Source organism: Seriola dumerili, unplaced genomic scaffold (assembly GCF_002260705.1).
Source record: "Seriola dumerili isolate Sdu_G_001 unplaced genomic scaffold, Sdu_1.0 BDQW01002177.1, whole genome shotgun sequence".
NCBI lineage: Eukaryota > Metazoa > Chordata > Actinopteri > Carangiformes > Carangidae > Seriola > Seriola dumerili.
The window spans coordinates 392,948-420,740 of NW_019176432.1; the positions used below are offsets into that span (position 1 = coordinate 392,948).

Here is a 27,793-nt window from a genome sequence, read left to right on the forward strand (position 1 = left end):
GAATGAAAGCATTCTTTGCCCAAAATGGTGTTTCCTGTGGCGCTCTTTCCACAGCCAGTCTTCCCAATCAGCACCATCCTGAGGCGGTCTGGGCTCTGTTTTTTATAAGCCGCTGTCTCCAGTTCAGATGTATGTCTTATAACCTTATTCATCTGAGGCTTCAATATCATTTCCTTTGTGAAGCCTCCGGATCCCACAGCTCTCATCTTTTCCACAGCATCCAACACCTCAGAGACCTGCTGCTTGTTCTTGATGTTGAAGACAACATATCTGCCACCGCAGCTCTGACAGACTTCCTGGATGTCTCTGTCCCTTTTTAAAAGATTAACAACAGCTGGAGCTCTAGGATCTGATTCCACCGTGAACAGAATCATGGTGAAGTCATTGACTCGAGATTGTAGTGTGTTTTTGAGGATCTGTAACTCTCCCTTGTCTTCATTGGTGGGAGGGTCCAGAGGGAGGACCAGGATGAAGGCGTGGACGCCCTCAGGATCCGAGAGGGAGATACACCTGAGTGATTCCTTCATCACTTCCTCCTGAGGTTTTCCATACAAGGCAGGAAGCTCCACCACAGAAACCTGACGTCCACACACCTTTACCTGACTTTTAACATACACTGATGAGTTGGTGGGTGGACCAAACTCTGTCTCTCCTAGAATGGCTTTGGCTGCTGATGTCTTACCAACTCCAAATCTCCCACACAATACCAGGTTCAGAGGAGGTTTTGGTTGAGTACATTCAGGTGCTTCCATTGGATAAGATCCTCCAGTACAGTTAAGATGTCCTCCCCTGTTGTGACTCGCTATGTTCTCCATCTTTTCCATCAGTGCTTGAAGATCATATTGGGGAAGACCTATTTTATCAAAGTCAAATTTGTGCTGCCTTTGTTCACAGTCTCGGATGATTTCATCCACTGCCAAATTCCTTCCCATGTCATTGTGTGTTTTGATGACCATTGAGTATTTAAAAGCATCAGGACCAAAGAAGCTCAGGATGAATTTGAATTTTTGTCTGTCGTCTTCAGTGAAATCCAAAGGGTTCACTAACAGCAATAGAACATTTGGTCCTGGGGGGCAAGTAACGACACACTTTTTCATCTCGTGTCTCACTTTATCCACAGGCAGACTGATGAGATCTGAGGTTTTCACTACGATTACAGGTATTTTTTTCCACTCTCCGTGGACATGTTTCATGATCATTTTTAGAGGGGAAGCATCTTCTTTCCCTGTGATGAAGTTACTTAGTATTGTCTTTTCATTTTGGCTCTTTCCAAACATCACGATCCTGAGCTCGGACACTGTAGAAAAAAAAAACATCATTTAACATTGATGTAATTCAAGTTAGCTCTTTGTCATTATCACTTTTTATGTATGTCTTTCTTTTTCTGCCTAATTGGATACATCTTGGATCTTGGAATATCACCACACTGGTGCTGCAGCAAGGTCTTTGATGACCGATTTTCCAGTGGATAACTTTGTAATGCAAAAGCCATATGCAACAAAAGAATATAATTTTCCCACCACAATATTTTTTTTAAAGTTACAAAATTTAATATCTAACTTAACCCCATAAATTTAGCCCATTATGTCGTTGTAATGCTTCATCTGAATGGTTGCCTACTGAACTCACCACGTGCTGCAGTCGCTGATCCTGCCATATTTTCACTTTGATGGAAACTTCAGAGTACGGGTGGAGAAACTGTTATGTCTGTTGAGTTTAAGGAAAAACAACAACCAATGATAACAGTGACAGAGAGTTTTAAAGAAGTTTATGGTGTGCAGAATTGATCAACTATTTATTTATATGGTAAATAAAATAGTCTTCCTGTAATGGTAATTATGCTGCCACTCAGCTATGTTGCTGGGTGAATGTAATTATAGTCTTCCTGTTTCTGCCTGCCTCACCGTTCAGGTATCTACTAGTTAAATAGACTGTTCTCTCATAACTTGGCAAGAGGTTCCATGTAAGAATTTCACGGAAATATATTTGTTCCTATGATCGGGAATGTCCCTGACTGACTGACTGACTTAGTGATCATATTTCCACCATTGGTCAGCCAAATGCCAAGAGACTGAGTTGGCATTTCTCCATTGGCCATTGTTGTTTCAAAATGAATTGGCACAAACAGGTTCTGTTAGGGGGCCTTTACAGCCTGCAGTGTTGCCACCTTAGCACATTTGTCGCTATATTTAGAGGTTTTTTCTTCTTTTTTTTTTGAAGAAGAAGACCAGGTATAAACCAAGTGTATGGTTGGACTTTCTATGGGTGACAACCATCGGCTTAGGGCTACACCTGATGTTACCTGCAGTCACCCAGCCGCTCTGGTTTCCTGGCTTCTGAGAAGCTGCAGGCAAGCGGCGCTTCCAGTTACTGAGCTTCACCTCCACTGCAGCAAATAAACTACATTCATTACATGTATCATTATTACTAAAGGTGGCAGAGGAATAACTAGCAGAATGCAAATGTGTGAGTCAGTTTTTAACAGTTGTTCCACAACAGTTTTTAACTACATCCCGAATTTTGCATGTTGACCATACACTGGGCAGCCATATAGTAGGTTTTGACCTTGTCTTGTTATATAGTATATTTGATATTAATTTGATATAATTGAATACAGAATTGTTGTCCTATTTTGGTTGCCAAAAGTATTAAAGTGAAAAACTATAACCTTTAATACACAAAGTTTAACTTCAATGGCTTCAATTATATTAAAGCACATCAGCACTTAAATATGATATGAACAAATATCTGGGTTTAATTCTTAGGATTCAGGCCAACGTGTCAAAACAAAACCATATATCTTGTAGGCTGCCAGCAATATTTTTTTTCTATTTTACCTTCACATACTTAAAACATGCAGCATTAAACTAAAATCTTTACCTCACTTTTGGTACAATTTTTGTCATGACATATAATGTGTGACTCATTAGTAAAGTCCACTTACTTTTTAGTCCATCCCTGGTCCACCTGGCACATCTGGACATTGGACACCTGAGGATTATCAGTTAACAATTGTAAACAGATCAAGGAATGTAGTCCTCTCTATAACAAACACATTGATTATATGCATTTTTACACATTTGTTGAATTTGCTTTGTTGTTCGTAGTACTCACCAGGTGAAGTCCTCCTGGTGTCACTCTTTCTCAAAGCTCATACATGAAAGTACATGCTTGCATGGAAATCAGTTCACCCGTGGCAACCTCTCTGTCAGGGTTAGGAGGCGGAGCTTTGTACCGGTTTAACAACAATGAAACTGTCGAGGTTAACTGACTAACTCATCACTTAACAATCCTTATACCTAGATGGTAGAAATTATGGACACTAATTATATCAGTCTGTTACCTCAGAGGGATTCAGTGCAATGGGTTAGCTGTAGTTGGTAAATGTGAATGTGAACAATGAAACAGAGAAACAGACTGACTAAACTACAGTCTGTATATGCACACAAATATCCCAATCTGTTGCTTTGGACTGATCTTTAATATAAACTTAAAACACAGTGTTGTTGTAAAAGAACTGAACAGATGAAACTTATCCACAGATTTTCAGACATTCAGGTCACACAAAAAGAGGATGAACCATTATAATGAAATCTGACACTTGTACAAGACATAAGTTATCATGATATTGAGAAGTAACTGCAGCAAAAACACCTTCCAAGGACAAACTAAATGGACAAATGGACATAAGGACATAACTAATATTTCAAACTTAAAAAATGTACAGATGAAAACTGCTGCTTGTCTTGCGTTGTGAGCTTGTTGTTGACCAGGGTGGAGAGGGCAAAAAAGAGCAGAATAGTAGAATTTGATCCCGGGATATAATATAAGAGATTTTGGTAATGCCTTATTTAACAGGTACTGTATTCTCCAGCTGAAGTCCTGGAAACTTTCCTCCTGGCCCGTATTTAGCTATAAAGTACTTAGAAATTCTCAAGAAAGGCCTTTGCACTTCGGTGGTCATTGGAAAGGAAATATGTAGTAGATAAGTGAAAGTTGGTTTATAAACAGACGTCAATATCTATCCAGCTGTTAAATTACAGCTAAATACCAGCTAATTCTTAGGAGGAAGAAAGTTCCCAGAAAATTTGCTGGAAAATATGGAATCTGTTAAACAAAGGATTAACCAGTTTTTGTGGTATTTTTATAGCAAAAATACACTTTTCATACACAAGCTTTCTGCTGTGTCTGTGTGTTGCTGTCAGTGAATGATGAAATGATTGCTCACCGAGGTTCTCTAGGATTCTGCAGAGTTTCAGTTTGTGTTGTGTAGTGAAATCTTAAGGCTGTAGAACCAGCAGGACCACACAAAGTCTAGGTGTGTTGATGAGAAGCATTTTTATTTCCTGCAATAGTTCACTATATTTTTGAAGAATGTGCCTCCTCTCTCTAAACAATCAAGTCTTTTATACTGTAGGTCTAATTCTATACTTTCTTTTTTCAAACTATAATATAAGCCACCATACAGGTCAGTTACCTTTTAAAATAGAACATATGTTTCAGTATGGCCACCCTTGTAACTACTGTGAACACAGTAAAAATCAGTTTTCATATATCAGCTCTACAAGGAAAAAACATTTCACCAAAATGAAACAGTTTTAACACTTTATTCATCTATATGCATTAAAATGATGAAGTGTGTTTAGAAACAAGAGGACATATTTTAATATGCACACGAGAACAAATGACAAATCCAGTATTAACATTTCACTTTAATTATAAACACATCTTAAACAATAAAAAAGATATTTATAGTGTGAACCTGGATGTTTAGTTAGATTTAATAAATAAACTGTTATTATGAATATAGATGAAAAAATGTACATTTCTTGGAAAACTAAAACTAATTGATTGATCTGTTTTTGTCATCAGGTTTTACTAGTTTACATTTAAACGTTGCTGTGAAATAATATCTTTTAATTATGTGTCAACAGTAAAGAATGTACATATCAGTTGAAAGGTTTTATTTGACTTTTGCAAAACAAAGTCATTTTAAATCACATTTGAGACTTCAGCAGATGAGCCTTTATCACTCACCTGCTGTTTTTAATACTGAGATGCACTGAACTTTACAGCTTCTAGATTTTTAGATTATTAGAACTTTTAGATTGATCAGTTCAACTTAGTGAAGTAAGACAAATTTTGCAAGGGCAAACAGCTAATAGGAGAATCGTTAACTGTTCTATTATATTCTAACTCTATTGTTTATTATATTTGTATGCCAGACATTGGTTAAATGAGGTAATTTTGTCTGAACAACATGATATATTTAAGCTATTAACATTAATTTAGCAGGAATAATACAATTTAATCTCACTCAATATTTTAAGTCCACTAAACCAAACGCTCACAGTTTTGCCGTTGAAACTGTCGCCGTTGGAAACAATCAACATATCTCACAAAATTGTACAAGAGTTGTCTCTGGATTTCTTCACATGATCCTGTATCCAGTCATTTATTTCATCCTCATGCATTTTCTTCAGCTCATCAATTTCTGTGTTCAGAGTTTCATTATTGAGGAAACAGTGTGAAAGTTTCAGGTCGTTCATCTCTTGTTCTTGTCTTTTCTTCAGTCTGTCAAAGTCCTTCTTAAACGCTTTGTTCATGTTCAGGTGTTTAATCATGAAGTCCTTGTTTTCCTGTTGCTTCAGCTTCACGTCCTCCATTTCCTTCTCATGCTTTTCCACCAGAGCTGCAAAGTCTGTGGTATATCTATGTCTGAATTCATTGTACTCTTCAGCTTGCTTTCTGGCCTCCTCTTCATTTTTCTTATTCATATCCTCCACTTTCTTCTGAAACTTTTCTTGTAATTCTTTAGATTGTCTTTCATCCTCCACTTTTCTTCTATGTTCATTTTGTTTCTTCTCCTGCTCATATTCTTCCCTGAGCTTTCTCAGTTGTGCTTGCTCCTCTTCTTTTCTCCGTTGATCTTCTTGAAGTTTTTTCTCACACCTCTCTTTCTGTTCTTTGGACCAAGTCTTTTGTTTCTTTCGTATTTCTGCTCTGTTTTGAATCAACTTTCTAACAGCAGGTGTGTTTTTTTCTGAATGAGAATTAATTTCCTTCTCCAAATCCAGATCTTTTTGTTCCCATTGGTGTCTCTGAATTTCTTCTTGCCTTTTCCTCTCTCTTTCCTCCTCTGCTCTTTTTTCATTTGCCATTTTCCTCTTCATCTGCTCTTTGTGAATGAATTCCTCCTTTTCTCTAAATACTTTATCTCTTTCTTGTTCGATTTTTTCCCTCTTTTCCCACATTTCTTCTTTTATTTGTCTCACAAGAGACATCTTCTGTCTCTGTACCTCCTCGTCCCTTTCCTTCAGTATCCTCTTCATTTCCTTTTGTATGGCTGCTTCTGCCTCTTGGAACATCTCTGAGGTGTAGTGGCCACTGCCATTTTTCCTCACCATTGAGTCAATCTTGGTCAACAGCTGGTTGACTTGAGAACGATTCGTCTGATCATTGTTATTGAAGACCTGGTATCTTCCTCCACATTCTCTGGTCAGAGTTTTGACATAGTCTTCACTGTCTTCTTCAATGTAACTCTCAATTGTTTGATTTTTAAGATCATCTCCTCTGGTGACTATAAGAATGATGAAGTCTTTTGACTTGTTGCCAAAAAACTTCTTGATCAGTTCCACAGTTTCTTTTTCCTCCTGTGTAAAGCGGCCGATCTGCAGCACGAGTAAGAACACATGAGGTCCAGGAGCCAACAAGGTGATGCATTTCGCAAGCTCCTGTCCAACTTCATCATTGGACAGAACCGTGTCGAACAAGCCAGGGGTGTCGACCACAACGACAGGCCGTCCATTAATCTCTCCCTCTTCTTTCCAGCAACACTTGGTCACTGACTTTTGGGAAGCCTTAGAACAAAAACATTCTTTGCCCAAAATGGTGTTTGCAGTTGCACTCTTTCCACAACCAGTCTTCCCAATCAGCACCATCCTGAGAGGCTCTCTCTTCTGCTCCACATTGCGCCACTCTCTACTCTGACATTTATTACCTGTCGGCTGTAATAACGATGCATGTCTGGTAAGATGATTAATCCGAGGCTTTGCAGTCATTGCCTTTGTGAAGCCTCTGGATCCCGCAACGCTTATATCTTCTACAGCATTCAACACCACAGAGACCTGCAGCTTGTCCCTCATGTTGAAGACGTTACATCTTCCTCCACAGCTCTGAATCAGCTGCTGGATGTCTCTGTCTTCGTGTAGAAACCTCACAGTTGCTGGAAAGTTGGGATTTGCCTCCACAGTGAACAGAATCATGGTGAAGTCATTGACTCGACAGCTGAATGTGTTCTGGATGGTCTTGAACTCTCTCTTGTCTTCATCAGTGGGAGAATCCAGAGGTAGGACCAGGATGAAGGCATGGACGCCCTCTGGTTCACTGAGGGTGATACATTTGAATGATTCGTTCCTTACTGTCTCCTGAGGTTTTCCATACAAGGCAGGAAGCTCCACTATGGTAACCTGATGTCCGCACACCTCTCCCTGATGTTTAACACACTGTGACTCGGCAGGTGGACCAAACTTCTTTTCTCCCAGAATGGCGTTGGCTGCTGAAGTCTTCAAGGCTCCATGTCTACCACACAACACCAGGTTCAGAGGCAGTTTAGCACATTCAGATGCTTCCATGCAATCAGTCTCTTCAGTAAAGGTTAAATATCGTCCCCGGTTGTCCCTCACTATGTCCTCCATTTTTCCCATCAGTTCTTGAAGATCAAGAAAAGTATTTTCTTCCAAACTGATTCTGTGGTGTCTTTGTCTGCAGTCTTGGATGAGTTGATCTAATGAGGAATTCTCTACCCTAGCATTTTGTGTTACGATGATCATTGAGTATTGAAAAACATATTGTCCAAAGAATCTCATGATGGACATCATTTTTTGTCTGTCACGTTCAGTGAAATCAGAAGGGTTCACTAACAGCAGCAGAAGATTTGGTCCAGGGGGACATTGAGCCACACACTTCTTCATGTCGTGTCTTATTCTTTCCACTGACAAACCAAAGATGTCTGCCGTTTTCAGTAATGTGAAAGGTCTCTTCTTCCACTCTCCACGTATATACTCAGATTGCTTCGATGATTTTGTACAAAGAAAATCGTTTTTCGCAGTAATGAAGTTGCATAGTGATGCCTTTTCATTCTGGCTTTTCCCGAATATCACAATCCTGAGTTCATAGGCTGTAAAACAATAAGACAAAACAAAATCATTACACATTTCAATAATTCCAATTGTCATCTTCTTCTTTTCTATTTCATTCATGCATTGATTTTTCACCAAGTTTAAAGAGAGGTTTCTTCTTATTAAGTGGATAGAGGAACATGCAAGTGTTGCATGAATACTGCTGCCAATTTTGCCCTAAGTAGAGATTCTTCTGTTTACCACCTATGTCAATTTGCGATAAAAACAAAAGGTCCGTACAGAGTGCAGAGTCCTAAAACCCAGAAATTAGTTAGCTTTTTAGCATTTTAGCACTTCCAGTTCCTTGGCCCAAAGTCTCTGGGTTTTTGTCCGTTGGTTTTGGATTAGTTGGCTGAATTCAGGTGGTTAACACACTAACACTGAAGAAATTTTTTATTTTTTATTCTACCATATAAAAGACGTCATACCGCTTTTATGTTTCTTAAAAAAGGCCAGTTGCTAACAAGTGTCTAAATGAGACTACAGAGGTTGTCGGGGACGTTAAACATCATTATGTTGAACATGAAAACCAATCTACTCACCACTCCACCTTTACAACCTTATTGTGTTTAAACAAACTGTTACTAACTTTGTAAGAAGAAGGGGTTTTTTTTTTAGAAGAAGTCAGAGCTAAATCAACTACAAGTTGAAGTTTAGTGGTGGTGACGGTGAAGTCATGTGACTGTGGTGTAGTTTGTTTATAGCCTTATTTTAGCTTTTTACTTCTGCTGATTGTATTTAGACTTCAAACATCATAAAGTGGTTCATTAGTGAAGATAAGACAATTTAGAAATCCATTAGATTAGATTCACAGTAAAAATCAGTTTTATCCTTACTTATTCTTGCATTACCAAAGAAAACAAAAAAAATACCCAACAAAACAAAAAAAAATGGACATGACAAAACTATGTGAAGGATTTCAATGTGATGCGATGCTTCTACATCCCCTTTCCCATACAGATTCAACCCACGGACACAGGGATGAATGGGCTCAGGGTGGCACATTGTTCTACAAGAATCAGAATAATATGGAAGATGCTGTGATCACATAAAATGCTATACATAGTAAATTTAAGGTTGGACAACACTGGCGTCACCTAATCGTCAACTTGTCAATCATTCTCTAAGCCTGCAGCTGTCTATGTGAGATTTGGCCCAGTGCCTGTGACCTAATTTCTGCTCTGCTACTGAGTTTCGGTAAAGTCTTCCTTCTCACTCACACACCAGTACTGTGATGGGAAGTCATACTGGACTTACTGGATGCTGATGTCGTCATCTTGTCTGGCAGAAATTCCACTTGAGATGTTTAAGTATGTGTCTGTTGGGTTTAAGTAAAAAAGGCAAAATGATGATTCGTAAACCAAAAAGTAAAGTACATAAATCTCACATTTCAAGCACTTAAGAAATCACTTTGAGAAACAATGTCCTGGTCACTCTGGATAATTCACAAACTTGCGGGCAGTATTCAGTTTTAACAGGATATAAAACCACTTGGCATAACAGTTTTAAAATATCAAAAATATTGACTCAATAAAACTTAAATTATAGTTTAGCTAGACAGTGAATAATGTGTTTTCCCCCCTTAATATGTTAGATGCGTTGTCAAATGTCTTGACAAGCATTGTAATATAAAAAGGGAAAATAATATATATTTATTGTGTAGTGTCAGAGATTAATATACAGAAAAATGACCGATTTAGTTGCCCAACGTAACTGTAAATGTATATGAATATGTGCATATGAAAAGTATATCCCCTTTAATACACAAATTAAACAATAAAGTACCTGTGGAATATCAACAGACTGCTGTAATTAATCAGATTAAGCTATAGGCTTCATATTCAACATATTGTATATTGTCTGTTGTTATTGTTATTTAATCTACTCACCAGATAAGATTTTTACTGCATCACTCCATCGCAGAGCACAGAAATTAAATCCCAACTCCAAAATAAAGTCAACTCATCCAAGACGGTCTTTTTTAAAAGCAGTGCTGTGTATTATTACGAGGAATGGGTTGGGCTATTACTGGCTCTTTGTAACAACAGTAATTGTTGTCATTCCACAAATATGACACTGGTGTAATTATATTTGGCAAACTAGTCGGCTAACATACTTTAGCCTCAGCTAAAGCCAGTTAAGATGGATCATTAGATGATTCAGAGTCCCGGGTCAACTGTTGCAGATTTTGTCTTAAATATGGAAAAAGAGCAATCCCGACTAAAACTTCACTCTGCAGCACCTTAATGCTTTAATGCCTTTATTTGATAGTAGATAGTCTATAGAGAGACAGGAAACGAGGGCAGAGAGAGAGAGAGGGTTATGAGATGACACACATATCACCCGGCTGGGAATCGAAATGTGGATGTTGTGGTTCTTTGGTAGGCCATCAGACACCTCCAAACCTCTAACGGCCACTTGACGTTAACAGGTCAATTGACATCAGGAACAGTTTTATTTTGAGTGAACAAGTACACCTCCAAAACAAAGTGAAAGTTCTGAGTGTAACAGGTATCAGTGTATATTATAACAATAGTAAGACCTGGGTAAGACCTTGGGTTTTGCTATATTTCCATCAGAGAAATGGGACTCGTGAGAGACAATAGCTTGAACGTGAGGACGCTCCATTGGAATCTGATTATTAAAAAACAACTTGCAGTTTGCAGTTTGAGATTCCCCTTAAAGTTGGTAACAGGTGTGTGAGTGCATGTGATTTCCCACGCTCAGGAAAACCGGTAAAACCCGTCCACACCAGGAAATAAAGTGGCCACAGGCAATTTATCGAAACAGTGTGTGACGTGTAAACATTCATTGATCATCAGCTGCTTGAATTCACTCGTGACAGTTTCCCTGTTGATAGACATAAATATTTTCAAAGAAAAAAATCCCCTTCCACAAACAGTCAACTTAATATAACTTCATCAGTTAAAGTGCAACTTATCACCCTTTAGTCTTAAGACTTGAAAAAAGACGCTGCACTTCTGGACTTCAGCTTCCTTTAATACAGATAATGACTTCATGAGAGCAAGTTTCCGGTTTAAAGAAGTGACAGCCCTTTATTCAGACTCTGTAGCTGCATTGCATACAGGTTTATTTCTTCTCCAGTGGTCTAGAAATCAGTCTTTTGGCTTTTTCTTCAAAGTTCGAAACACCGAAGAACAGACTGAGATGTTTTCTTTCCTCTGTGACTGACTTTGATAAACGTTTGAATTACTGGCTGTTGCTGGATTTTGCAGCTCAGACTTGTTAAAGGATGATCTAATGGCCTGTAAAGTCTTTTTGGTCGCAGACTGTACAAACCTCAGAAAATGGCCGCAGCGTTGGCCCGGCCGCACTGGGATTGTGGACTGGCTTTGTGACGCTTTGTCAGCATGAATTTTTTATATAAACATGTTTATACACATGTAGACACATTATTACACTCTGTAAGGTATTTGGGTTTTGTGATTTATAACCTCACACTGTTCGTATGAATGTTACTATTTAAAAGCTGATTATTAAGCGAGTTTTGCTTTGTATGAAAACAGAAAACAGAAGAGAGATCAGAGAGCTGACGATACTGCGTCCTGCTGCGCTGCCAGAAGAACGATTTTAAACTCAACCACGCTGCGGCACAACACCAGGGGTCTTTATTTTTCATACCTGAGAGCCTGTTGGATGTGTTTGATTTATAACACAGCCCCGCCTTCATGTAGCAGCATGTATGTATTAAACACATACATTTGTTTTAAATACACACAAGCCGCTGAATGTTTGTAGGCCGCGCTCTCTTTTTATCCTGGGAGGTCATCGGGTATGTTTGATTTATAGCCCGGTCCCTCCTGGCTGTGTTTTCACATGGGTCCAGCACCACCCCGCCCCTCCCCCAGTGTGGAAAGAATTAATGAAACACACACACACACACACACTTGAACACAGATCCTCAGCAGGCTCAGTTCGACTTGTCTGGCTGAACTACCTGCTCCCTCAAATATTTCTCATCGTTCCAGTTCTTTCACTCACTTTTATCAACAGGGAAAAACAAATGATTCCACAGAACAGTTCACACTTCGATTATTGTGGCCAAAACTAACACTGTATAAATCCTCATTTTCTTCAAACTTCCCTGATATACTACTTTTAATGCTGAAGTGTGAAATTAATTCACACCATGTTTCCCTTTGGTTTTATGCGCCGCGTTAATATAGAATTAATATAGAATACACCCAAAACCACCATAAATATGAGCAGGTTTGTTCTTAAACTTCAGTACAGTTGAAGCGGAAATCTGTTCATGTTTTCATGTGTGTCATTTTTTGTGGCTGTTAAAGGGTAAAGTTGATTTTTAAAAGGCCAAATGTTAACTATTGTGCTCTGTGCACATTTACAGCTGTCGGGCGCTTCTACTACTGCAGTATTACTATAAGAATAATAGAGGTCATTAGCAGTATTGTCATCATCGGTTTGTTTTGCCACTGTTTATAGTGAAAGTGATATCCCAGAAGTCTCTACTGTAAACATCAGTTTTCTGCTCATCAAGATGGATCAGCACATTCGAACAGCCTGAACAAAAAAACAAACTTCATGAGACTGGGAAAACTCCAAAGGGTTGAAAGGTGTTTCTGTTATTTCGACCTCCCCCTGTCGGTGACAGCTGTTAAATATTCTCCTGCAGAAATGCATAAATAATCCTCTCCCTTTCAGTCTCTCTGTATTTCTCTTTTCCTCTTCTATTTCTTTGTTTCCCTTTCAGTCTTTCTTTCATTTCCTCCTCCTTGGTATTTTAGTTTGGTGTGTCCTCACTTCATTAAATAAGCATCAAGTCATGCAACTGAGAGTTCCCATCATCCTCCTCCTCCTCCCTTTTTTTTGTCTTTATTTTGTAGTCTATCTTTTTCTCCTTTAATTATTTGTCTTCTCCTCATATTCTCTTTCTCTCTGTTTATCTCCCTCTTCCCTTGAGAATCACTTTGACAGAAAAAATTGTCTAAATTGTGACGATGATGGATTATTTAAGTCTTTCATATAAACCAAATGAACCAACACCTACTTTGAAGAAAACACTAAAAATGATCTTCTGATTTAGAAAATGATCAGCAGGAGCATAAACATGTTTTTTAGATAATGGGGTAACATGTTAAAACCACCACTATGGTTTAGGGCTGGATATCAGCTCTGATCTGCTCTTGAAGCTTTGGTTACACAAGATAATATTTAGACGAACCAGAGGTTTGACAGTTTAATGAAGACGGACAGAGATTCACGGGGAGAGATCGCTCTCTTCCTGTTTTCAACAGCTTCAGTAACTACGTGTGATGTTGAGCCTGAATTTTTCTTCTGTGTGAAACTGTTACTCAAACAAGACTCAAGTCAGTACGTAAATGCATGTGTGATTACCAAAACACCAGCAGGGACAGACTGAATAACGTAGAATCCTCACACACCTCAGTCGACTTCCATGGCCTCACATCTCACACCCGGAGATAATATCTCGAACACACACAAACACACACCGAGAGCTCAGATCAGTGCGCAGTCTTTTCTCACAGATGTCACTCCCAACACATAACACTGCACATGTTTACTGAGAAAAAGTAAAAACACAAAGATCAACCTTCGGATTTTAAGAATCAATATTCAAATAAAAATCATGATTAATTGGAATTATTTTTCCTGAATCCAGTTGTAGTCTGGTTCTTCATGTTTGTGCATTTCTCAGCTGAGCAGGCTCGCTGTCGTGGAACATGGACACAGTTGAACAGTGTGAAGGTTCAATGGGACTTTTGATTGAATCAAGAGTCGTTTTGGTGAAGTCGAGTCAAACTTCATCAGTTGAACATTTCCCTCATGGGGAAATTCAATGTGCTTTGAATTATCTGGACAGTGAAAAGCAGTTAATGGTTTCCATTAAATATCATCTCTTTTCACTTTAAGTGGTTGTCTCAAGCTGTTTGTAAAGAGCGATTTGTTTTCTGGCTCGAAGGCACTTTGGCATGGGAGTCGTGTGAGAGTTGAACCTGTGACCTTTCAATTATGATCTGGTCTGTCTGACACCCCGCTGCACCAGAGGGAGCAGAAAATGTGGGAAAGTGTTTTAAAATAGTTTGGGCTGGATATGAAAATGTGGTTTTGAACGTGGAGGTTGCTCATGTTGTTAGAATGATGTTTTTGGGTGGACGAGGTGTTGTTTTAGTGGTGGTGTGACCCGGGAACTGTCAGCTCACTGGCTGCGTGGTTGAACAACATCACGGTCATTAATTGGGTCCGAAGAGGGTGAGAGACACCAGATATTTCCCATAAATCATTTGGGTTTGGTCAGATGTGAAATCAAGCTGTTATCAGATGGGAGGCATTTCCAAAATCAGACCTGGACAGAGTCACGCTGTCCCGTATCCAGCACCGTTAGTCAGCAGTTTGTCTTTGCCCTGTCAGAGGCAGCGCTGAGAGATGATGATAATGTCCGACTGACAGATCAAGTGAGTCCAAACATCTACTTTTACCTCTCGCCTAGCACCACCAGCAGGTCAACAAGTCGTTTTGTTGCAAAGAAAATGATCTGCTTCATCTTTTGCAACTTGTAACCCTTTGTTGGCAGTTGTGACCAGTTCAGAGAAGACAGATGTTTTTTGTTTGGTGTTTAATTTCAATATTCTTCAGGCTTGAAAAGTAAATTATTTCACAATGAAAAAGCAAAGATCTGGAGCAGGTCTGGAAACAAAAAACAAAAGAAATGTTGTAACTATAATGTTTTTCTCTGTTCTTCTGTCCTTTTAATCTTCTTGTGATCTCCAATTGTTTTTTTGGCATCATCAAGTTCAAATCCATGACATAACCACAGATCAGCTGTCAGTGTTAGGAAGAGGTTACTCACATTTTTCTCTGACAGACAGGCAGACAGACAGACAGACAGACAGACAGACAGACAGACAGACAGACAGACAGACAGACAGGCAAAGAAACTTTGTTTGTTTTTAATTAGCTAAGGAAGCATTGTCTTGATTTCTTTAGCTTGACTTGAACAACACATTCAGACTCTAAACTAGATCCCCATGAATCCTGTTCTGCATCTTCACAGCATTTTTTTTTTCTATTCAGATATTGTCAGAATATACCTTTGCCATGATTTCAAAAAGATGACAACAGTCGTAAAAAATCTTATTTGTATGTCACTTTTCAAATTAAACGTGTGTGTCTGTGTTTCATTGCAGGTCCTGTATCTTCTACAGAGCGTGCATGGATATCCCCAGAGGAACGGAGCTGCTGGTTTGGTACAACGACTCCTACACTTCCTTCTTCGGCATCCCGCTGCAGTGCATCGCCCAGGACGAAAACTGTGAGCAAACACTGCTGACCTCTCTTACTTACTTCTCTCGTTGGATTTCTCCCTTTGTGTTTCAGAACGGCAGATCTAGAAACAAAAAAACAAGACATTTACTGATATAACATAAAATATTTTCATCTAAAACTCCATCAGGTCATAAGTTAATTTTGCAGAACAAGTGATGAAGTGAGGAAGTGAAACATGTGCACTAGTTGAATAGTCAGGAAAAGGTGTTTAAAGTGATGCAAAGATCGTTGTCTAACTGAAAGGGGAGAGGTTCAGTTACCTCAGCTGCCCTGTGTTAAATCAACACTGAACACTGATAAAACCATCAGCTGAATGTTTCTAAATGTGACTCTTAACGTCTAAATGCTCCAAACACAAGTCATCTCTCTGCTCTGATTCTGGTTTGTCTGCGGAAAAAAAACAGCAGTTTTCTTTGGATGTCTTTTTAATTTTATTACCGACAGTATTTAAACTGTGTGACTGGAAGAGAGCCTACGGCTCGCCACAAAAACAAGGCAGCGAACGCAGGTTTCTTACAAACCTGCTGCCGTCTGATTTATGTCCGACCAGCTGAGCCAGCCAAAACAAGGCGGGAAGAAGTCTTTATTTGCTAAGATGTGGGCACGCTGTGGCCTAGTGATGACACTCTGTCCAATCTCTCTCTTTCTCCTCTTCTCTTTTCTTTTATTTTAGAAAAGATGTTTTTCCACTGAAACTTCTCATCTTCTTCTTCTTCTGTAAACAAAAATATACACATCCAGGATTGTCCTTCGTATGTCGACATACTTCAACTGATTTATAAAAACCTCCTGGTTCTAATTTAGTGATGTTCATGTTTTAAATTGGATGTCCACATGGTTCTTGTTTGGGTTGACAATTTTCAGGCTATGTTGCAAAATCAAATGATTCACTTTGAATAAATGTATCGCCCTATTGTCCTGACTATAGGACGACACTGATTATAAGATGACCCCTCCTTTTCCAACATGAGCTTTTCAGAAAACGACTTCTTGAGGGTAGGAAATACGAAGACAAGCAGAAGAGTTACTGAAGCCTTTTCTCTCATATGAGTGGAACATGAAACAGTAATGCATAAAACCCACATTTCTGTATTTTGTCAATCACAGACTCTCACTCTCTCCTGTCAGACTGTTGAAGCGTCAGTCAGTTTCTCTGACACTATTTTTCAGACTTCATCTTCCTGAGCTCATCAGCTGTGATTCTCGGCTGTTTGACAGATTTTCTACCTGATTAATTTCTGCAGTGATGTCGTCAGGAGACGCTGTGAACTCGTCTTCACTCGTCGTTCATTTATTTCCTTTGTGGTAACACCGGCCTTCAGAAACTCCTGTAGGTTAAAGAGAACTGAGGAAACACTTAAAGGCCTGACTGACTCGCTATAAAATAACTTGGAAACACCCTCTACTCCAGCAACATTAAGGCTACAAACAACCCATAATGCAACACTCTCTGTTGCTCTGGTACTCTCTCCATTCAAAATCAAATCTGATGAGCAGAAATAAATTGACCCTTTGATACTTTTTCAAACGTAATCAACAGAAACAAATATCGTCTTATATTTTTGCCAACGTGGTTCTTTTCTGGTGAGAGTTAAAGAAAGCTCCTGTTGAAACAGTGACTAAAATCATCATCCTCCCTGTTACATTCAACCGTGAAGTAAAAAAAAAAAGTTTATTTTATAAAACTCACTTTGCTCTAATCAGATTTAAACTCTTCCAAAGCAGAAAAACATGACACCAAGTCGACATTTCCCTGATTTCAGCTGCTTTAAATGTTTAAATGTTTAAGTGACAAACGGGACATTCACGCAGTTCTCATTAAAAATATGGAACATGGAATAATTATAGTTAATAAAAGTAGAGTTTTGTTGCATCTTTATTCCTCTATTACTCAGTTTTTATCCATCATTTCTGTCTCTGCCACTTTCTCTTTCTCTGTTCTCCTCTTTCTTTTCTCCTCCCTCTGTCTCTCCTCTATCCATCCTCTCTTTTTCTGCCACCAATTTATTTTTGTTTACATCTCTTCCAGTTTTCTGCTCAGTCAGCCTGTTTATATATTTTCCTTTCAAACAATTTTTCTGTGGATTTGACAGAGAAACTCGCTGCAGGGAGAAAAAACAAACTTTGACATATTTTTTCTTACACAATTATGGAGAAAAAAAAAACAAAACATGAAGGAGTTTTAATCTGTGGAATCTAAATTGAAAGGAATTGAATTAGGAGCTCGTCTTTCACAGAGTCGCAGTGAAATGAGATCGTGCTGATTGCAAATTAGAGACGTTTGGCCACAAACTGGTTTGTTTTACAGATGGAACAACTCTTTTACATGACATTGTTCAAAGTGACAGGACTGTGGCAGACTCTGCACACAATCTTTGTTTACGAAGGACCTGTTTTGCCCATACATATAAAACCTGCTTTCAACAAAAATTGAATATAGAATTTGTTTTAACCACATTAGTGATGCTCATGTCTGTCAAACATAGAAACATGGAATCTGGCTCACACGTTCATGGTCCTCGCGGGATAAATCTTACAGACTTTTCTTCTTGTGCCACTTGTTGGTCAAAGTCTCCACTTCTTCATCGCCTCATTTCATGACAGGATACTTATGTAAAACGAATTTCCGTCACCCTCAGTTTTATTAATGCAGCAGAAAAATCCAGAAGGTGAAGTTAATACGAAGCTTCAGAAGTCAAACTCACATATCGTCCAAAGTCGTTTAGTTCAGTGATTCCTCACAGTGTTTCCTTTCCTCTGGGGTGAGCGGTGAAACTTAAGACAATAGTCCGGTTTTGTGTCACAGACAATTTGACAAACTGACAATATTTAAATGTCCCAAATGATATCAGTGTTTTATATCACATGGCCTGTAGATTAAAAATGTGACGACCTTCAATCATTAACTCAGAGCAAAGTGAGTATCAGATAAACATCATCTTATTTCTTCCACCTTCACTTTCTTTATAAACAGGGAGCATGCCTTCAGTGTTACACATTACTGACTTTAAACTAGCAAACAAAACCACATTTTTAGACATCAAAAGATTAAATTTCCCTGCTTTCATCCAGCCAAAGTGACAGATACTCAGTTGCCAGTTTATTAGGAACACCTTGCTAAAGGCTAATAGATTCTGACCCAACAGTCCTGCAATAAATCATGAAGGGTATAATGTGCAGTTTTACTATGTGTTGATTCCACTTTGTGATCAGTTTGTGCTGTTGAACTGTATTACATTATACAGAGGTGTCTCTGTTATTTAGCTAGCCTTCACTGATATTAATGGGCTGGACTAAATATCAAGACCTCTTGAAAACAGTTGGAACAGAAACTAAACATCATAACCTTCATGTAGGTTTGGTTTATTACGGGACACACACAGACCCGAGTCCTGCACTTCAACTTCAACAAAAACACAAAGAATAAACATTTCTAGAATGTCCTCAGCTTTAAACATCGTCTCTGTCCTTGTGAAGACATTTGGACCTCAACAGCACAGACGAACAAAACACACACATTCACACACACATATACGCTGTGCACCAGCACACTCACTGGCAGGGGGATTTGCTTTTGTTCCACCCTGCAGTGAAAGAAGTTTGTTCACATCCAAATGAAGAGAAATTAGATTATGCTTCTTTTGTACAAACCGGAGGACGGCAGCTCTGCTCCAAATTAAAGACATTTAACTACTAACTGCATTTGGGTTTTTCCACATCATCGTTATCTGCTGATTGTGCCCACAAAGGATGAGAGTAATGTCAAAACTCTGCACTGGAGACAGCAGGACTGTGACTCTGTGTCCTCAGCGGAACAGACATTTAAAGCTTTGACCTTTATTAGTGCAGAGAACACTGACTGAGCACATTTACAGTGTACTGGGAGCTGACCAGTACAGCCACAGTAGCTCTGTACTGCAGTGTGCGACTGTCAGCGGAGGAAACTGAAGCCGTTACAATCCACAAAGTGTGTTTATCAATGAATCTTGCAAATCCAAAACCTGCTGCATGAAAATGAAAAACATTTTTGTGACAATTTAAGAAGTAATTCTACAAAATTGGGCATGTCAGTAAATCTGCCATCCACTGAATCCGTTAGTTCACTATTTGTTTTGTCAAATATACAAGGTTGCATTTACTGTCTCCACTGGACCAGTGTTGTGTTCAGTGTCCTGCCAAAAAGCAGCTGACAATAAACCCAGAGACCTGAAGCAGAAACCACATAGTCAGAGGCAACGGGGCAACCAGCAACTTTCTGAGCAATGCAGGTGATCAACAGATGTCCCACTTAAATTCACCAAGAAAAATTCAAAGGCAGTTCTGTCAGGTCTGTTACTAAGATGAAATTTAGAGTTTTTCATTGGGGTAAAAAACTGCAAACAACTGCAGCATTTAATGACACAAAATCCTCAACATCCCTGAGCTGTGATTTTAAAAAGTATTCCTGTGATCTAAATCCTAAATTTAGCCTCATTAATTAAAGACAAGGCTTGTGTATGTATGAAGTGTTTGACAATAAGGTCGAGAATGGTTTTGTATTAAAACCATAGTCAGTGATCATCTTTTAAAAACAGAAACAAATAGTATTAATTAATAACAATTATAGATACTGAAGCCATTTAACAAGGAACAAATAGAACAAACCCGAGAGAAGAACATGCATCTGTTTCACTGAGATTTAGATTCAACGCGAGCCAATGAAACTAAGGAATTTAATTAAAGTCTGAATTAATGAAATAACAGAAAATAATTAAGAGCTGGAATCAGTCTGAATATATTTTGCTATATGACAGTAAGAGTTCATTCATTTAAGTAAATTCAACTACACACAACAAACACCGTCAGACTGAAGTGCAGTTCAGGCCGAACCCGACCCGAGGCTGAAGCACTTAGTGTGTTACCCTGTCACGCATGTAGTTGTTGTTACCATGGCTACCAATGGTTACTTGCCTGTTTATCCTGATTACACATGTAATCTACCTATAGCGTGTTTTCTACACGCTATAGGTAGACTGTTTAACACACATGACCGAACCCAGCTGTCATTAGACCCTCTACATGAGACACACACACACACACACACACACACACACAGACACACACACACACTCCAGTAAAGACACATTCCCCTGTACACTTGCTGACATGCACTGACTGACACACTCACAGAAGAACTCAAACACACACACACACACACACACACACGCATTAAAGATGAAAAGAGAAAACTCCAGAGCCAAACCACACACCAACACACAACAAAGAAAACATGCACACCCTCCAAACACACACACAACACACTATCAAAGCACACACACCCTGTGGTTGTTTACTCATGCACGTTCCATCCAATCACAGCCTGTCGGCTTGACGCTCTGCAGCCCGGACGCTGCCTAACAACAACAACATGTGGACTGACAGTGGGGGGACTCCTCTTCATATTCCTCCTCTCTCCTCCTCCTCCTTCTTCTCTTCATCGTTCTCTTCTTCCTCGTTTCCTCCTCTTTTTCTTGAGCACATTTCTTCTCTCCTGTCTTCCAGCCTCTCGTTCTCCAGTGGCAGCAGGAGGAGTAATGAGGAGATGAGTTGTGTTTTAATAGCAACATGAGATAAAGAGGAGGACGGGAGAAAATGCTGTGAAGTGAAGGAGAAGTGAGGAAAGAAGGGAGGATTTGGGAGAAGAAAATAGGGCAGAAGAGAGGAGGAAACAAGGAAGAGAATAATAGAAGTAGAGGAGGACGGGAATGATGGGAAAGAAGAGGGAGAAAGTAAACAACAGAGGAGAGGAAGAAAAGATGGTTCAAGTAAACGGGAAGAGGGATGAAGAGTTCAGAGGAGGACAAGAAGGAGAGAGCAAAGGAAGAGTGAGGAGAAGGTTTCCTCTGCAGTAAACTCCACTGTACTTCATACTGACATCCCTTCTTTATTTGACATATTATTATTACCAATATTATAATTGCCCGCTATTGATTTTATAAGACTTTATAATCACTGGTAACGTTTTCATTATTGATTACTGACAGAGCTCTGGCAACATAATCTGAACTGTACTTCACACCAGTAAAGAGAAGAGAGAGGACAGAGACATTTAGAGGAAGCAAAGACACAAACAGTTTCTGGAGTCAAAGTCTGTTTCATATTTAGCCAGTTAGATTTAATTGATGTCTTTATATAAAATGTAATGTATAATTTTAAAAGACAAGGCTGTTGATATGTTTTTCTTTTCAACAAATCCCTTGTGCAGAGCAAAACCAGCACTGGATTTATTCTGAAGTATTGTGTGTGTGTGTGTGTGTGTGTGTGTGTGTGTGTGTGTGTGTGTGTGTGTGTGTGTGTGTCAAACCCCTTATTCCTCTGACCCACATCGTAGTCATCCTTGTTTGTGCCAGTAAGAGGTGAAAAGGTCATTTGAGTTACGATACAGGGAGATGTTTTCAGGTAGTTTATTCCTCTCTCCCATATTTGTAAAAAAAAAATACTTTGTGGGTCAATTCAGTTTTTTTTTTCAGTCGAACTGTTTCACTTTGTTCTGCAAAATAATGAATGTAATACAAATACTGTCAAACTGAATGAGAAAAAGACAGATATAAACAGAAAACTAGAATGACTCAGTGGAGCACATTCCTCCTCCAAGGTCAAACAATTGTACACGTCTGTCACCAGCAACAAACTGTTCAAACTCACAGATCAGCATCATAAATATGTCTGATATTTTACATCAAAACATTATTTACTTCGAAATTAAATAAATAATTCCTGGATCCGCCCCTTCAACAGGAGCCGCACCAAAATTTAACATGGTCTTCCCTGGTCCATTCCCCATCGCTGCACTCAGTTTGGAGCAAGTCAGTTCAGCACTTTTTGCTAAATCCTGCTGAGAAAACAAACGAACAAGTCAACAGATAAGGGTGAAAACATGACCTCCTTGATGGAGGTAATAAAAGACAGAATCGCTTAAAGAGGTTGACACATAGTTTTCTTAATGCCAAAGAGAAGACTTTTTTTTTTTTTAAACCACACACACTCATCACTATAACTCATACGCCTGTCTGTCCTGCCTCTTTTCAATCCCACATCTCCACGTCGCCGACCGGTACAATGTGGGAATAGGGAGTTTCTGTTGTATCATACGTCATCTTTTGTATGGCTCATGTTTATTTCATGAAATAAATAAATATTGCAAGTCATAAGAAAAGAAGGAGTAGGAGGAGGATGAGTGTTAAAATAATGGAACTGATGTATAAACAGGAAGACTGATACAGAGATCGAGGCTGATACTGTGCTTGAAAATTGGCTGTAAAAACTTTGTACTCTTGGATCTGAGCCTGAGCTCCGTCTGTATTCATGTCACACCCTCTGCAAGAGACAAACCCCTTATAAAAAAAAAAAGAAAACACAGACTCTGCAATGTTGCAGACTGCATCTGCATAATTCTCCCATTTTGATGATGCATTTCATGCGCAGTCCAAACCGTATTGACTTGCATTTTTTGTATATGCAATGTTTGTAGCAAAATGAATTAAGTGTGGGCGAGCGGCGCGTAACGCGGGCGTCGATAGTGCCGTCGGGCAACTTACAAATGGTGTAATTATCTCCTCATAAGGTTATTAGAGGATCAATGGAGCCTGGTGGCCTGATGGCAGAGGTGAGCTGATGAAAGATGGGAAATGGTCAAGACAAGCCGACTGCAGAGGTGCAGCATGGGTGATGTTAGAGACACACTGCTCATTTCTGTCATGTAAAATGCTCAAAACAAGGAAAAACAAAGAGAATATGATGTTCTTGGATTAGTACATGGTATGTTCGTAAACATAACAGAACAAGTCCAGATGTACTGTTGGATGTTTTGCTGCCATGTTTCACATTTGATTAAGTTTAAGGAACTGAAATTATTTGATTACGGTTTAGAACAGGTCATGGCCGTGGTCCAAAGGTCATTCACTGTCAGTAGAGGATGTGACACAAATTCTCTCTGTGGTGTCAAAGGAAACAATCCACAGGCCACTTTTTTCCAAGCAAACCAGTTTTACAGAATGAAAAGAGAGCGAGTTAAAGTAAGACAAGGCCTCTTAATGTCATTTCAAACATAATGAAGGGTTATGGACTCCAGGTCTGTCAGACCACAGAACAGAACACAGCTGAATCCTGGGTCAAGTGAGGACAGCTGGCATCAGCTGGTTTACCCAAAATCTAATTTACACACTTTCATGTAATGTCTTTTTTTTCCTGTTAATGTAATTTGTACTTGACTGTTTTATTCACAAGCAACACTTCTGTATCCTAAATCTCTTCATCTTCTCTGCTAATACATTTATCTTTATGTTCACATTTCTTTTACAAAGCACTTGTCAAAACAGAAGCAAAATGAATCAAAATACACATAAAAACCTGGAGAATAAAATAAACAAAGGACAAATGCACAATAATTTAAACGATAACTGAAATAAAATACAGTTTGAGTTCAACTTTATCTTCTTAATACTGATATCTCAATCAGTAGAAGTCGCATTTGCCATGCTAGTAGTAGTGGTGCGAGTGCTATGATTGCAAGTTGTTGTAGTAACACTAGTACAGTCCACTTGTACAGGAAGTAGACATAGCAGAAGTGGAGGTCGTGATTGTATTTATGTACATATGTGTATATATATGTGTATATATATATATATATATATATATATATGAAGCAGCATTAGCAACAGTAGTTGTGACAGTAAATGTTGCAGTGTGTTTTTCCAAGTATATTAAAACTAACTAGGACCAGCATCATGTGGTAACCTACCAGAATCAGACTGGGGGCCCAGTTTGGGCCCTGAGACGTAGCTTGAGAAACATTTCTGTGGTCGTTGAGAGAGGAACCATGTAACACTGTAACTGTACTAACTAACAGACTCCAGACTGTCTAACAAGACCCATAATTTCATTCACTGGAACCAGGAGCTGCCCCGCGCTAGTCAGGCAGCTCTGGCCTCAGTTCGGACAATGTGGTCCTGCCTTTGACTTTCCATCGCTGCAGCAAAATCATCAGAATTGTTTTTACTCATCAAACATGGCATCCTGGTGACAGATAAAATTTGGACACATAGAGAGACACCTCAAAACTTACTCTCCATCACTTATCCAGATCTGAGTTGCAGTGACAGCAGGTCAAGTAAATCTTTTTGTATTTAGCATTTTCTTGACTTTTTGTGGTTTGCCCAACCTCTGAGGATTTCAGTCAGCCTAGTTAGCCCAGCTAGACTCTTCCCCAGCCATGTCCTCCTCAGCTCAGTCAGATAAATAATCCCTCAGGTTCGTTCTGGGATTGCCACAGTAGACCCGTCCTAGTTGGATGTGTCCTGAGTAGATGTTGAAAGAATCACCTCAGCTGACTCGTCCCATCACGAAGGACTATCGGTTCTGCTCTTAGCTCCTTCCAGATTGAAGCTATTCACCCTTTCCTTTGTAGGCTAAGACTCTACAAAGGAAGTCTAAGTCTGCTGGGCAGTAACCACTTTACCATATGAGATGTACATAGAGCTTCACCTTGACCCTCAGACTGGTGGAGTCCAGGACAGATGATAGGGTCCAGTGTCACCTGAGGTGGCAGGTGAAGTCTCGATAGACTCGTAGAATCTTTTTTTCGTTCCTGTCCATCTTTGCATGACATTTACATTAAAGCATCGATTGGTATAAAGGAGAATTCAGAAAGGTAGAAACATGCTCGTCACAGCTGTAAGAGAATCTGGTTGAACGTGGACACAGGTGATGTAAACTGTTCTGTTTGAGTTCATGCCTGAAGACGACCTAGCCTGTCTAAGTCAGGACGCCACTGGCTCGAAATTATTGTGGTCTTAACAGTCACCAATGTTGGCAGAACCCAAAGATCAGTTGTAAGAATTTTTTTCATTTTTTCTTACCTGGGGGACTTCTATTTTGAAAATCAAAATTCTTGTGAAATCACCAAATCCATGCGTAACCAAGTCATTTCTGTCCTTTTACTCTTTGTCTCTAGTGAACGTCCCAGCCACGGTGGTGGAGGCCATGACCAGGCAGGAGTCCCTCCAGTCCTTCAGCAAAAATGGCAAGCCCTCCTCCTCCTCGTCTTCTGCCTCCTCTACCCCCTCCACCACCCTCATGCGCTCCATGGTCTTCCCCCACTCCCCCTGCTCTCGGAGTTTCTCCCTGTTGGACAAGGTTGGGGTCGGGGTTCAGTCGGACTCGGGTTTCGGCCAGCTGGGGTCAAAGAACCAGCGTGTCCTGGCGAGCCCAACCTCCACCAGCCAGCTGAGCAGCGAGTTCAGCGACTGGCACCTGTGGAAGTGTGGCCAGTGCTTCAAAACCTTCACCCAGAGGATCCTGCTGCAGATGCACGTCTGTCCGCAGAATCCCGACAGGTAAGAGCATCTGTGAACACGCCTTTATTAACATCAGCATAATAATAAACTCAATACATAGAATATCACAAACACAGGTAAGTTAATTTACTCCTGACTGGCACTGGACTCAAAGGATTCAGACTATAACTTTCAACGGCTTGAAAGAGAATTAAATAAGACATTTCCTTTCAGCCAGGGAAGCAAATTGACACTTTAACAACTTCCATGTCTCCATATCTTTTGTGATATAGCCTGAAACACTTCATACAGCTGAAACATTAACATCAAGAACGTGACACAGCACGAGAGTTTTTGTAAACTGTTGCTGCAGTTTTTCAGAGGACGCCAGCAAACCAGACACGTCGTTGTAATTTATGACTCATCATCACAACGTTTGTGTTACAGAAAGCGTGACTTTGTGGATGAGAGTTAAGAGAGCGTAAAAATGTTCGAGTGTGTATAACGTCTGCCAACTTAATTATATACAGCATGGAAGGAGGGAGGAAGAGTAGATGTGAGTGTGAGTGTGTGTGTGTGTGTGTGTGAGTGTGTGTGTGTGTGTGTGTGTGTCTGTATTTGTGTGTGTGTGTGTGTGTCGGAGGGACGGAGGATGTATTGGAAATTTTTTGCTTAGCTTTATTTTTTGCGGGGAGAATCAGAGCGGCGTATAAATCAGCGCTGTGCGTCAGTGAGAAATACCTCGCCTTACGGTGACGGGGCCAGGAAAACAGATGCCACTTATTCAATAAACTAATACTCATAGGGAAGAAAAATGTGGGCTGGATATGGAGGGGGGAGGGAGGGTCGATGTGGAGCTGCCTGTCAATAGGAAGGTTTTATGGGACAGAGGAGCAGATAAAATTCAGCTGAACAAGCCAAACAGAACAGAGTCCTGGAGCTTTGAAGCCCCACTGTACCTCACACTCATGTAGACCGGGGTTAGACCAGTATGACTCTGTCCATCACAGCGTCACCTGTCCATATGAAAAGCCAAAGTCCTGCCCCCCTCTTCAGGCTCCCCTCCTGTTGCCCCCAGACTCCTGAATGTTGATGATTCAAATCAAGACTCAAGGAGCATCCACTTCAGACCTCATGTTATCAAAGCAGATTTTATTTCTCTGCTCCGTCGTTGTACACAGAACTTAGGTAGGGAGAACGTCAACTAGTTCATTTTAGGCTACGTCCACTCTACTACGTCCAGAAGAGCGTTTCAGCTCCGTATCAGAAACTATCTACGTTCACTCACCACCTGAAAACACACACATACGTGATCATTCACACATGTTGAACATGTGCAATAGTGTAAACAGGAAGCAGATTGTCGACTCTGCAGTTGATTAGTTGCAAAAAATACTCTGAAGGAGAAACAATAAAGAGAGCTGCTGTGTTAAACTGCAGAATTTAACTGTACAACAGCTGCTAGCAAAGACAACAAGGTCAGTAACACTTTTATTTCATCGTCCATGTCGCTTCCATCACTGGCAGTCGAGGCAGTGAGACCTGATCAGGGAAAGACTGTGGGTGTCTTCATCATCGTTTCCACAGGTCTCTGTTTCTGTCGTCCGGACGACAACACAAACTGGAGTTTTCAAACTAAAATGAGTCCAGCAGCGTTTCCAAAAGTCACAGGTCCTGTTTCTTAAGGTCGTTGTGGAGGTTCCTGGTTTCCTGTCGGTGGTTCTAAACGTCCTTCAGGAGATTCTAACTACAACTAAGACAGTCCAACAAGTCCTCTAGGTGGTTCTAGTGGTTCTTTAGGAGGTTTTAGGGTCTTTTAGCTTAAATACTTATGGGAACTTGTGGAGTAACAGTGCTCTTCACCATCATCAGGGAATATGCTCTAGAAGAAGAGTTTTCATACTGCACTCATTCGCACTGTGGCTGTTTTGAGGTTTGAGGTGGAATAGCTCCACTGACATCCTTTATGTTTGT

The 27,793-nt window shown here is 39.8% G+C and overlaps 1 protein-coding gene across 1 annotated transcript in view; it reads left to right on the forward strand.

Annotated features, from left to right (window-relative positions):
• Window positions 1-27,793, forward strand: part of prdm6 (PR/SET domain 6) — an 88,331-nt gene that overhangs the window by 45,209 nt on the left and 15,329 nt on the right. The window contains exons 6-7 of the mRNA XM_022769078.1: window positions 15,368-15,492; window positions 25,498-25,879. Of these exons, the coding sequence (XP_022624799.1) occupies window positions 15,368-15,492; window positions 25,498-25,879 (507 nt within the window). The remainder of the gene's footprint in view (window positions 1-15,367; window positions 15,493-25,497; window positions 25,880-27,793) is intronic.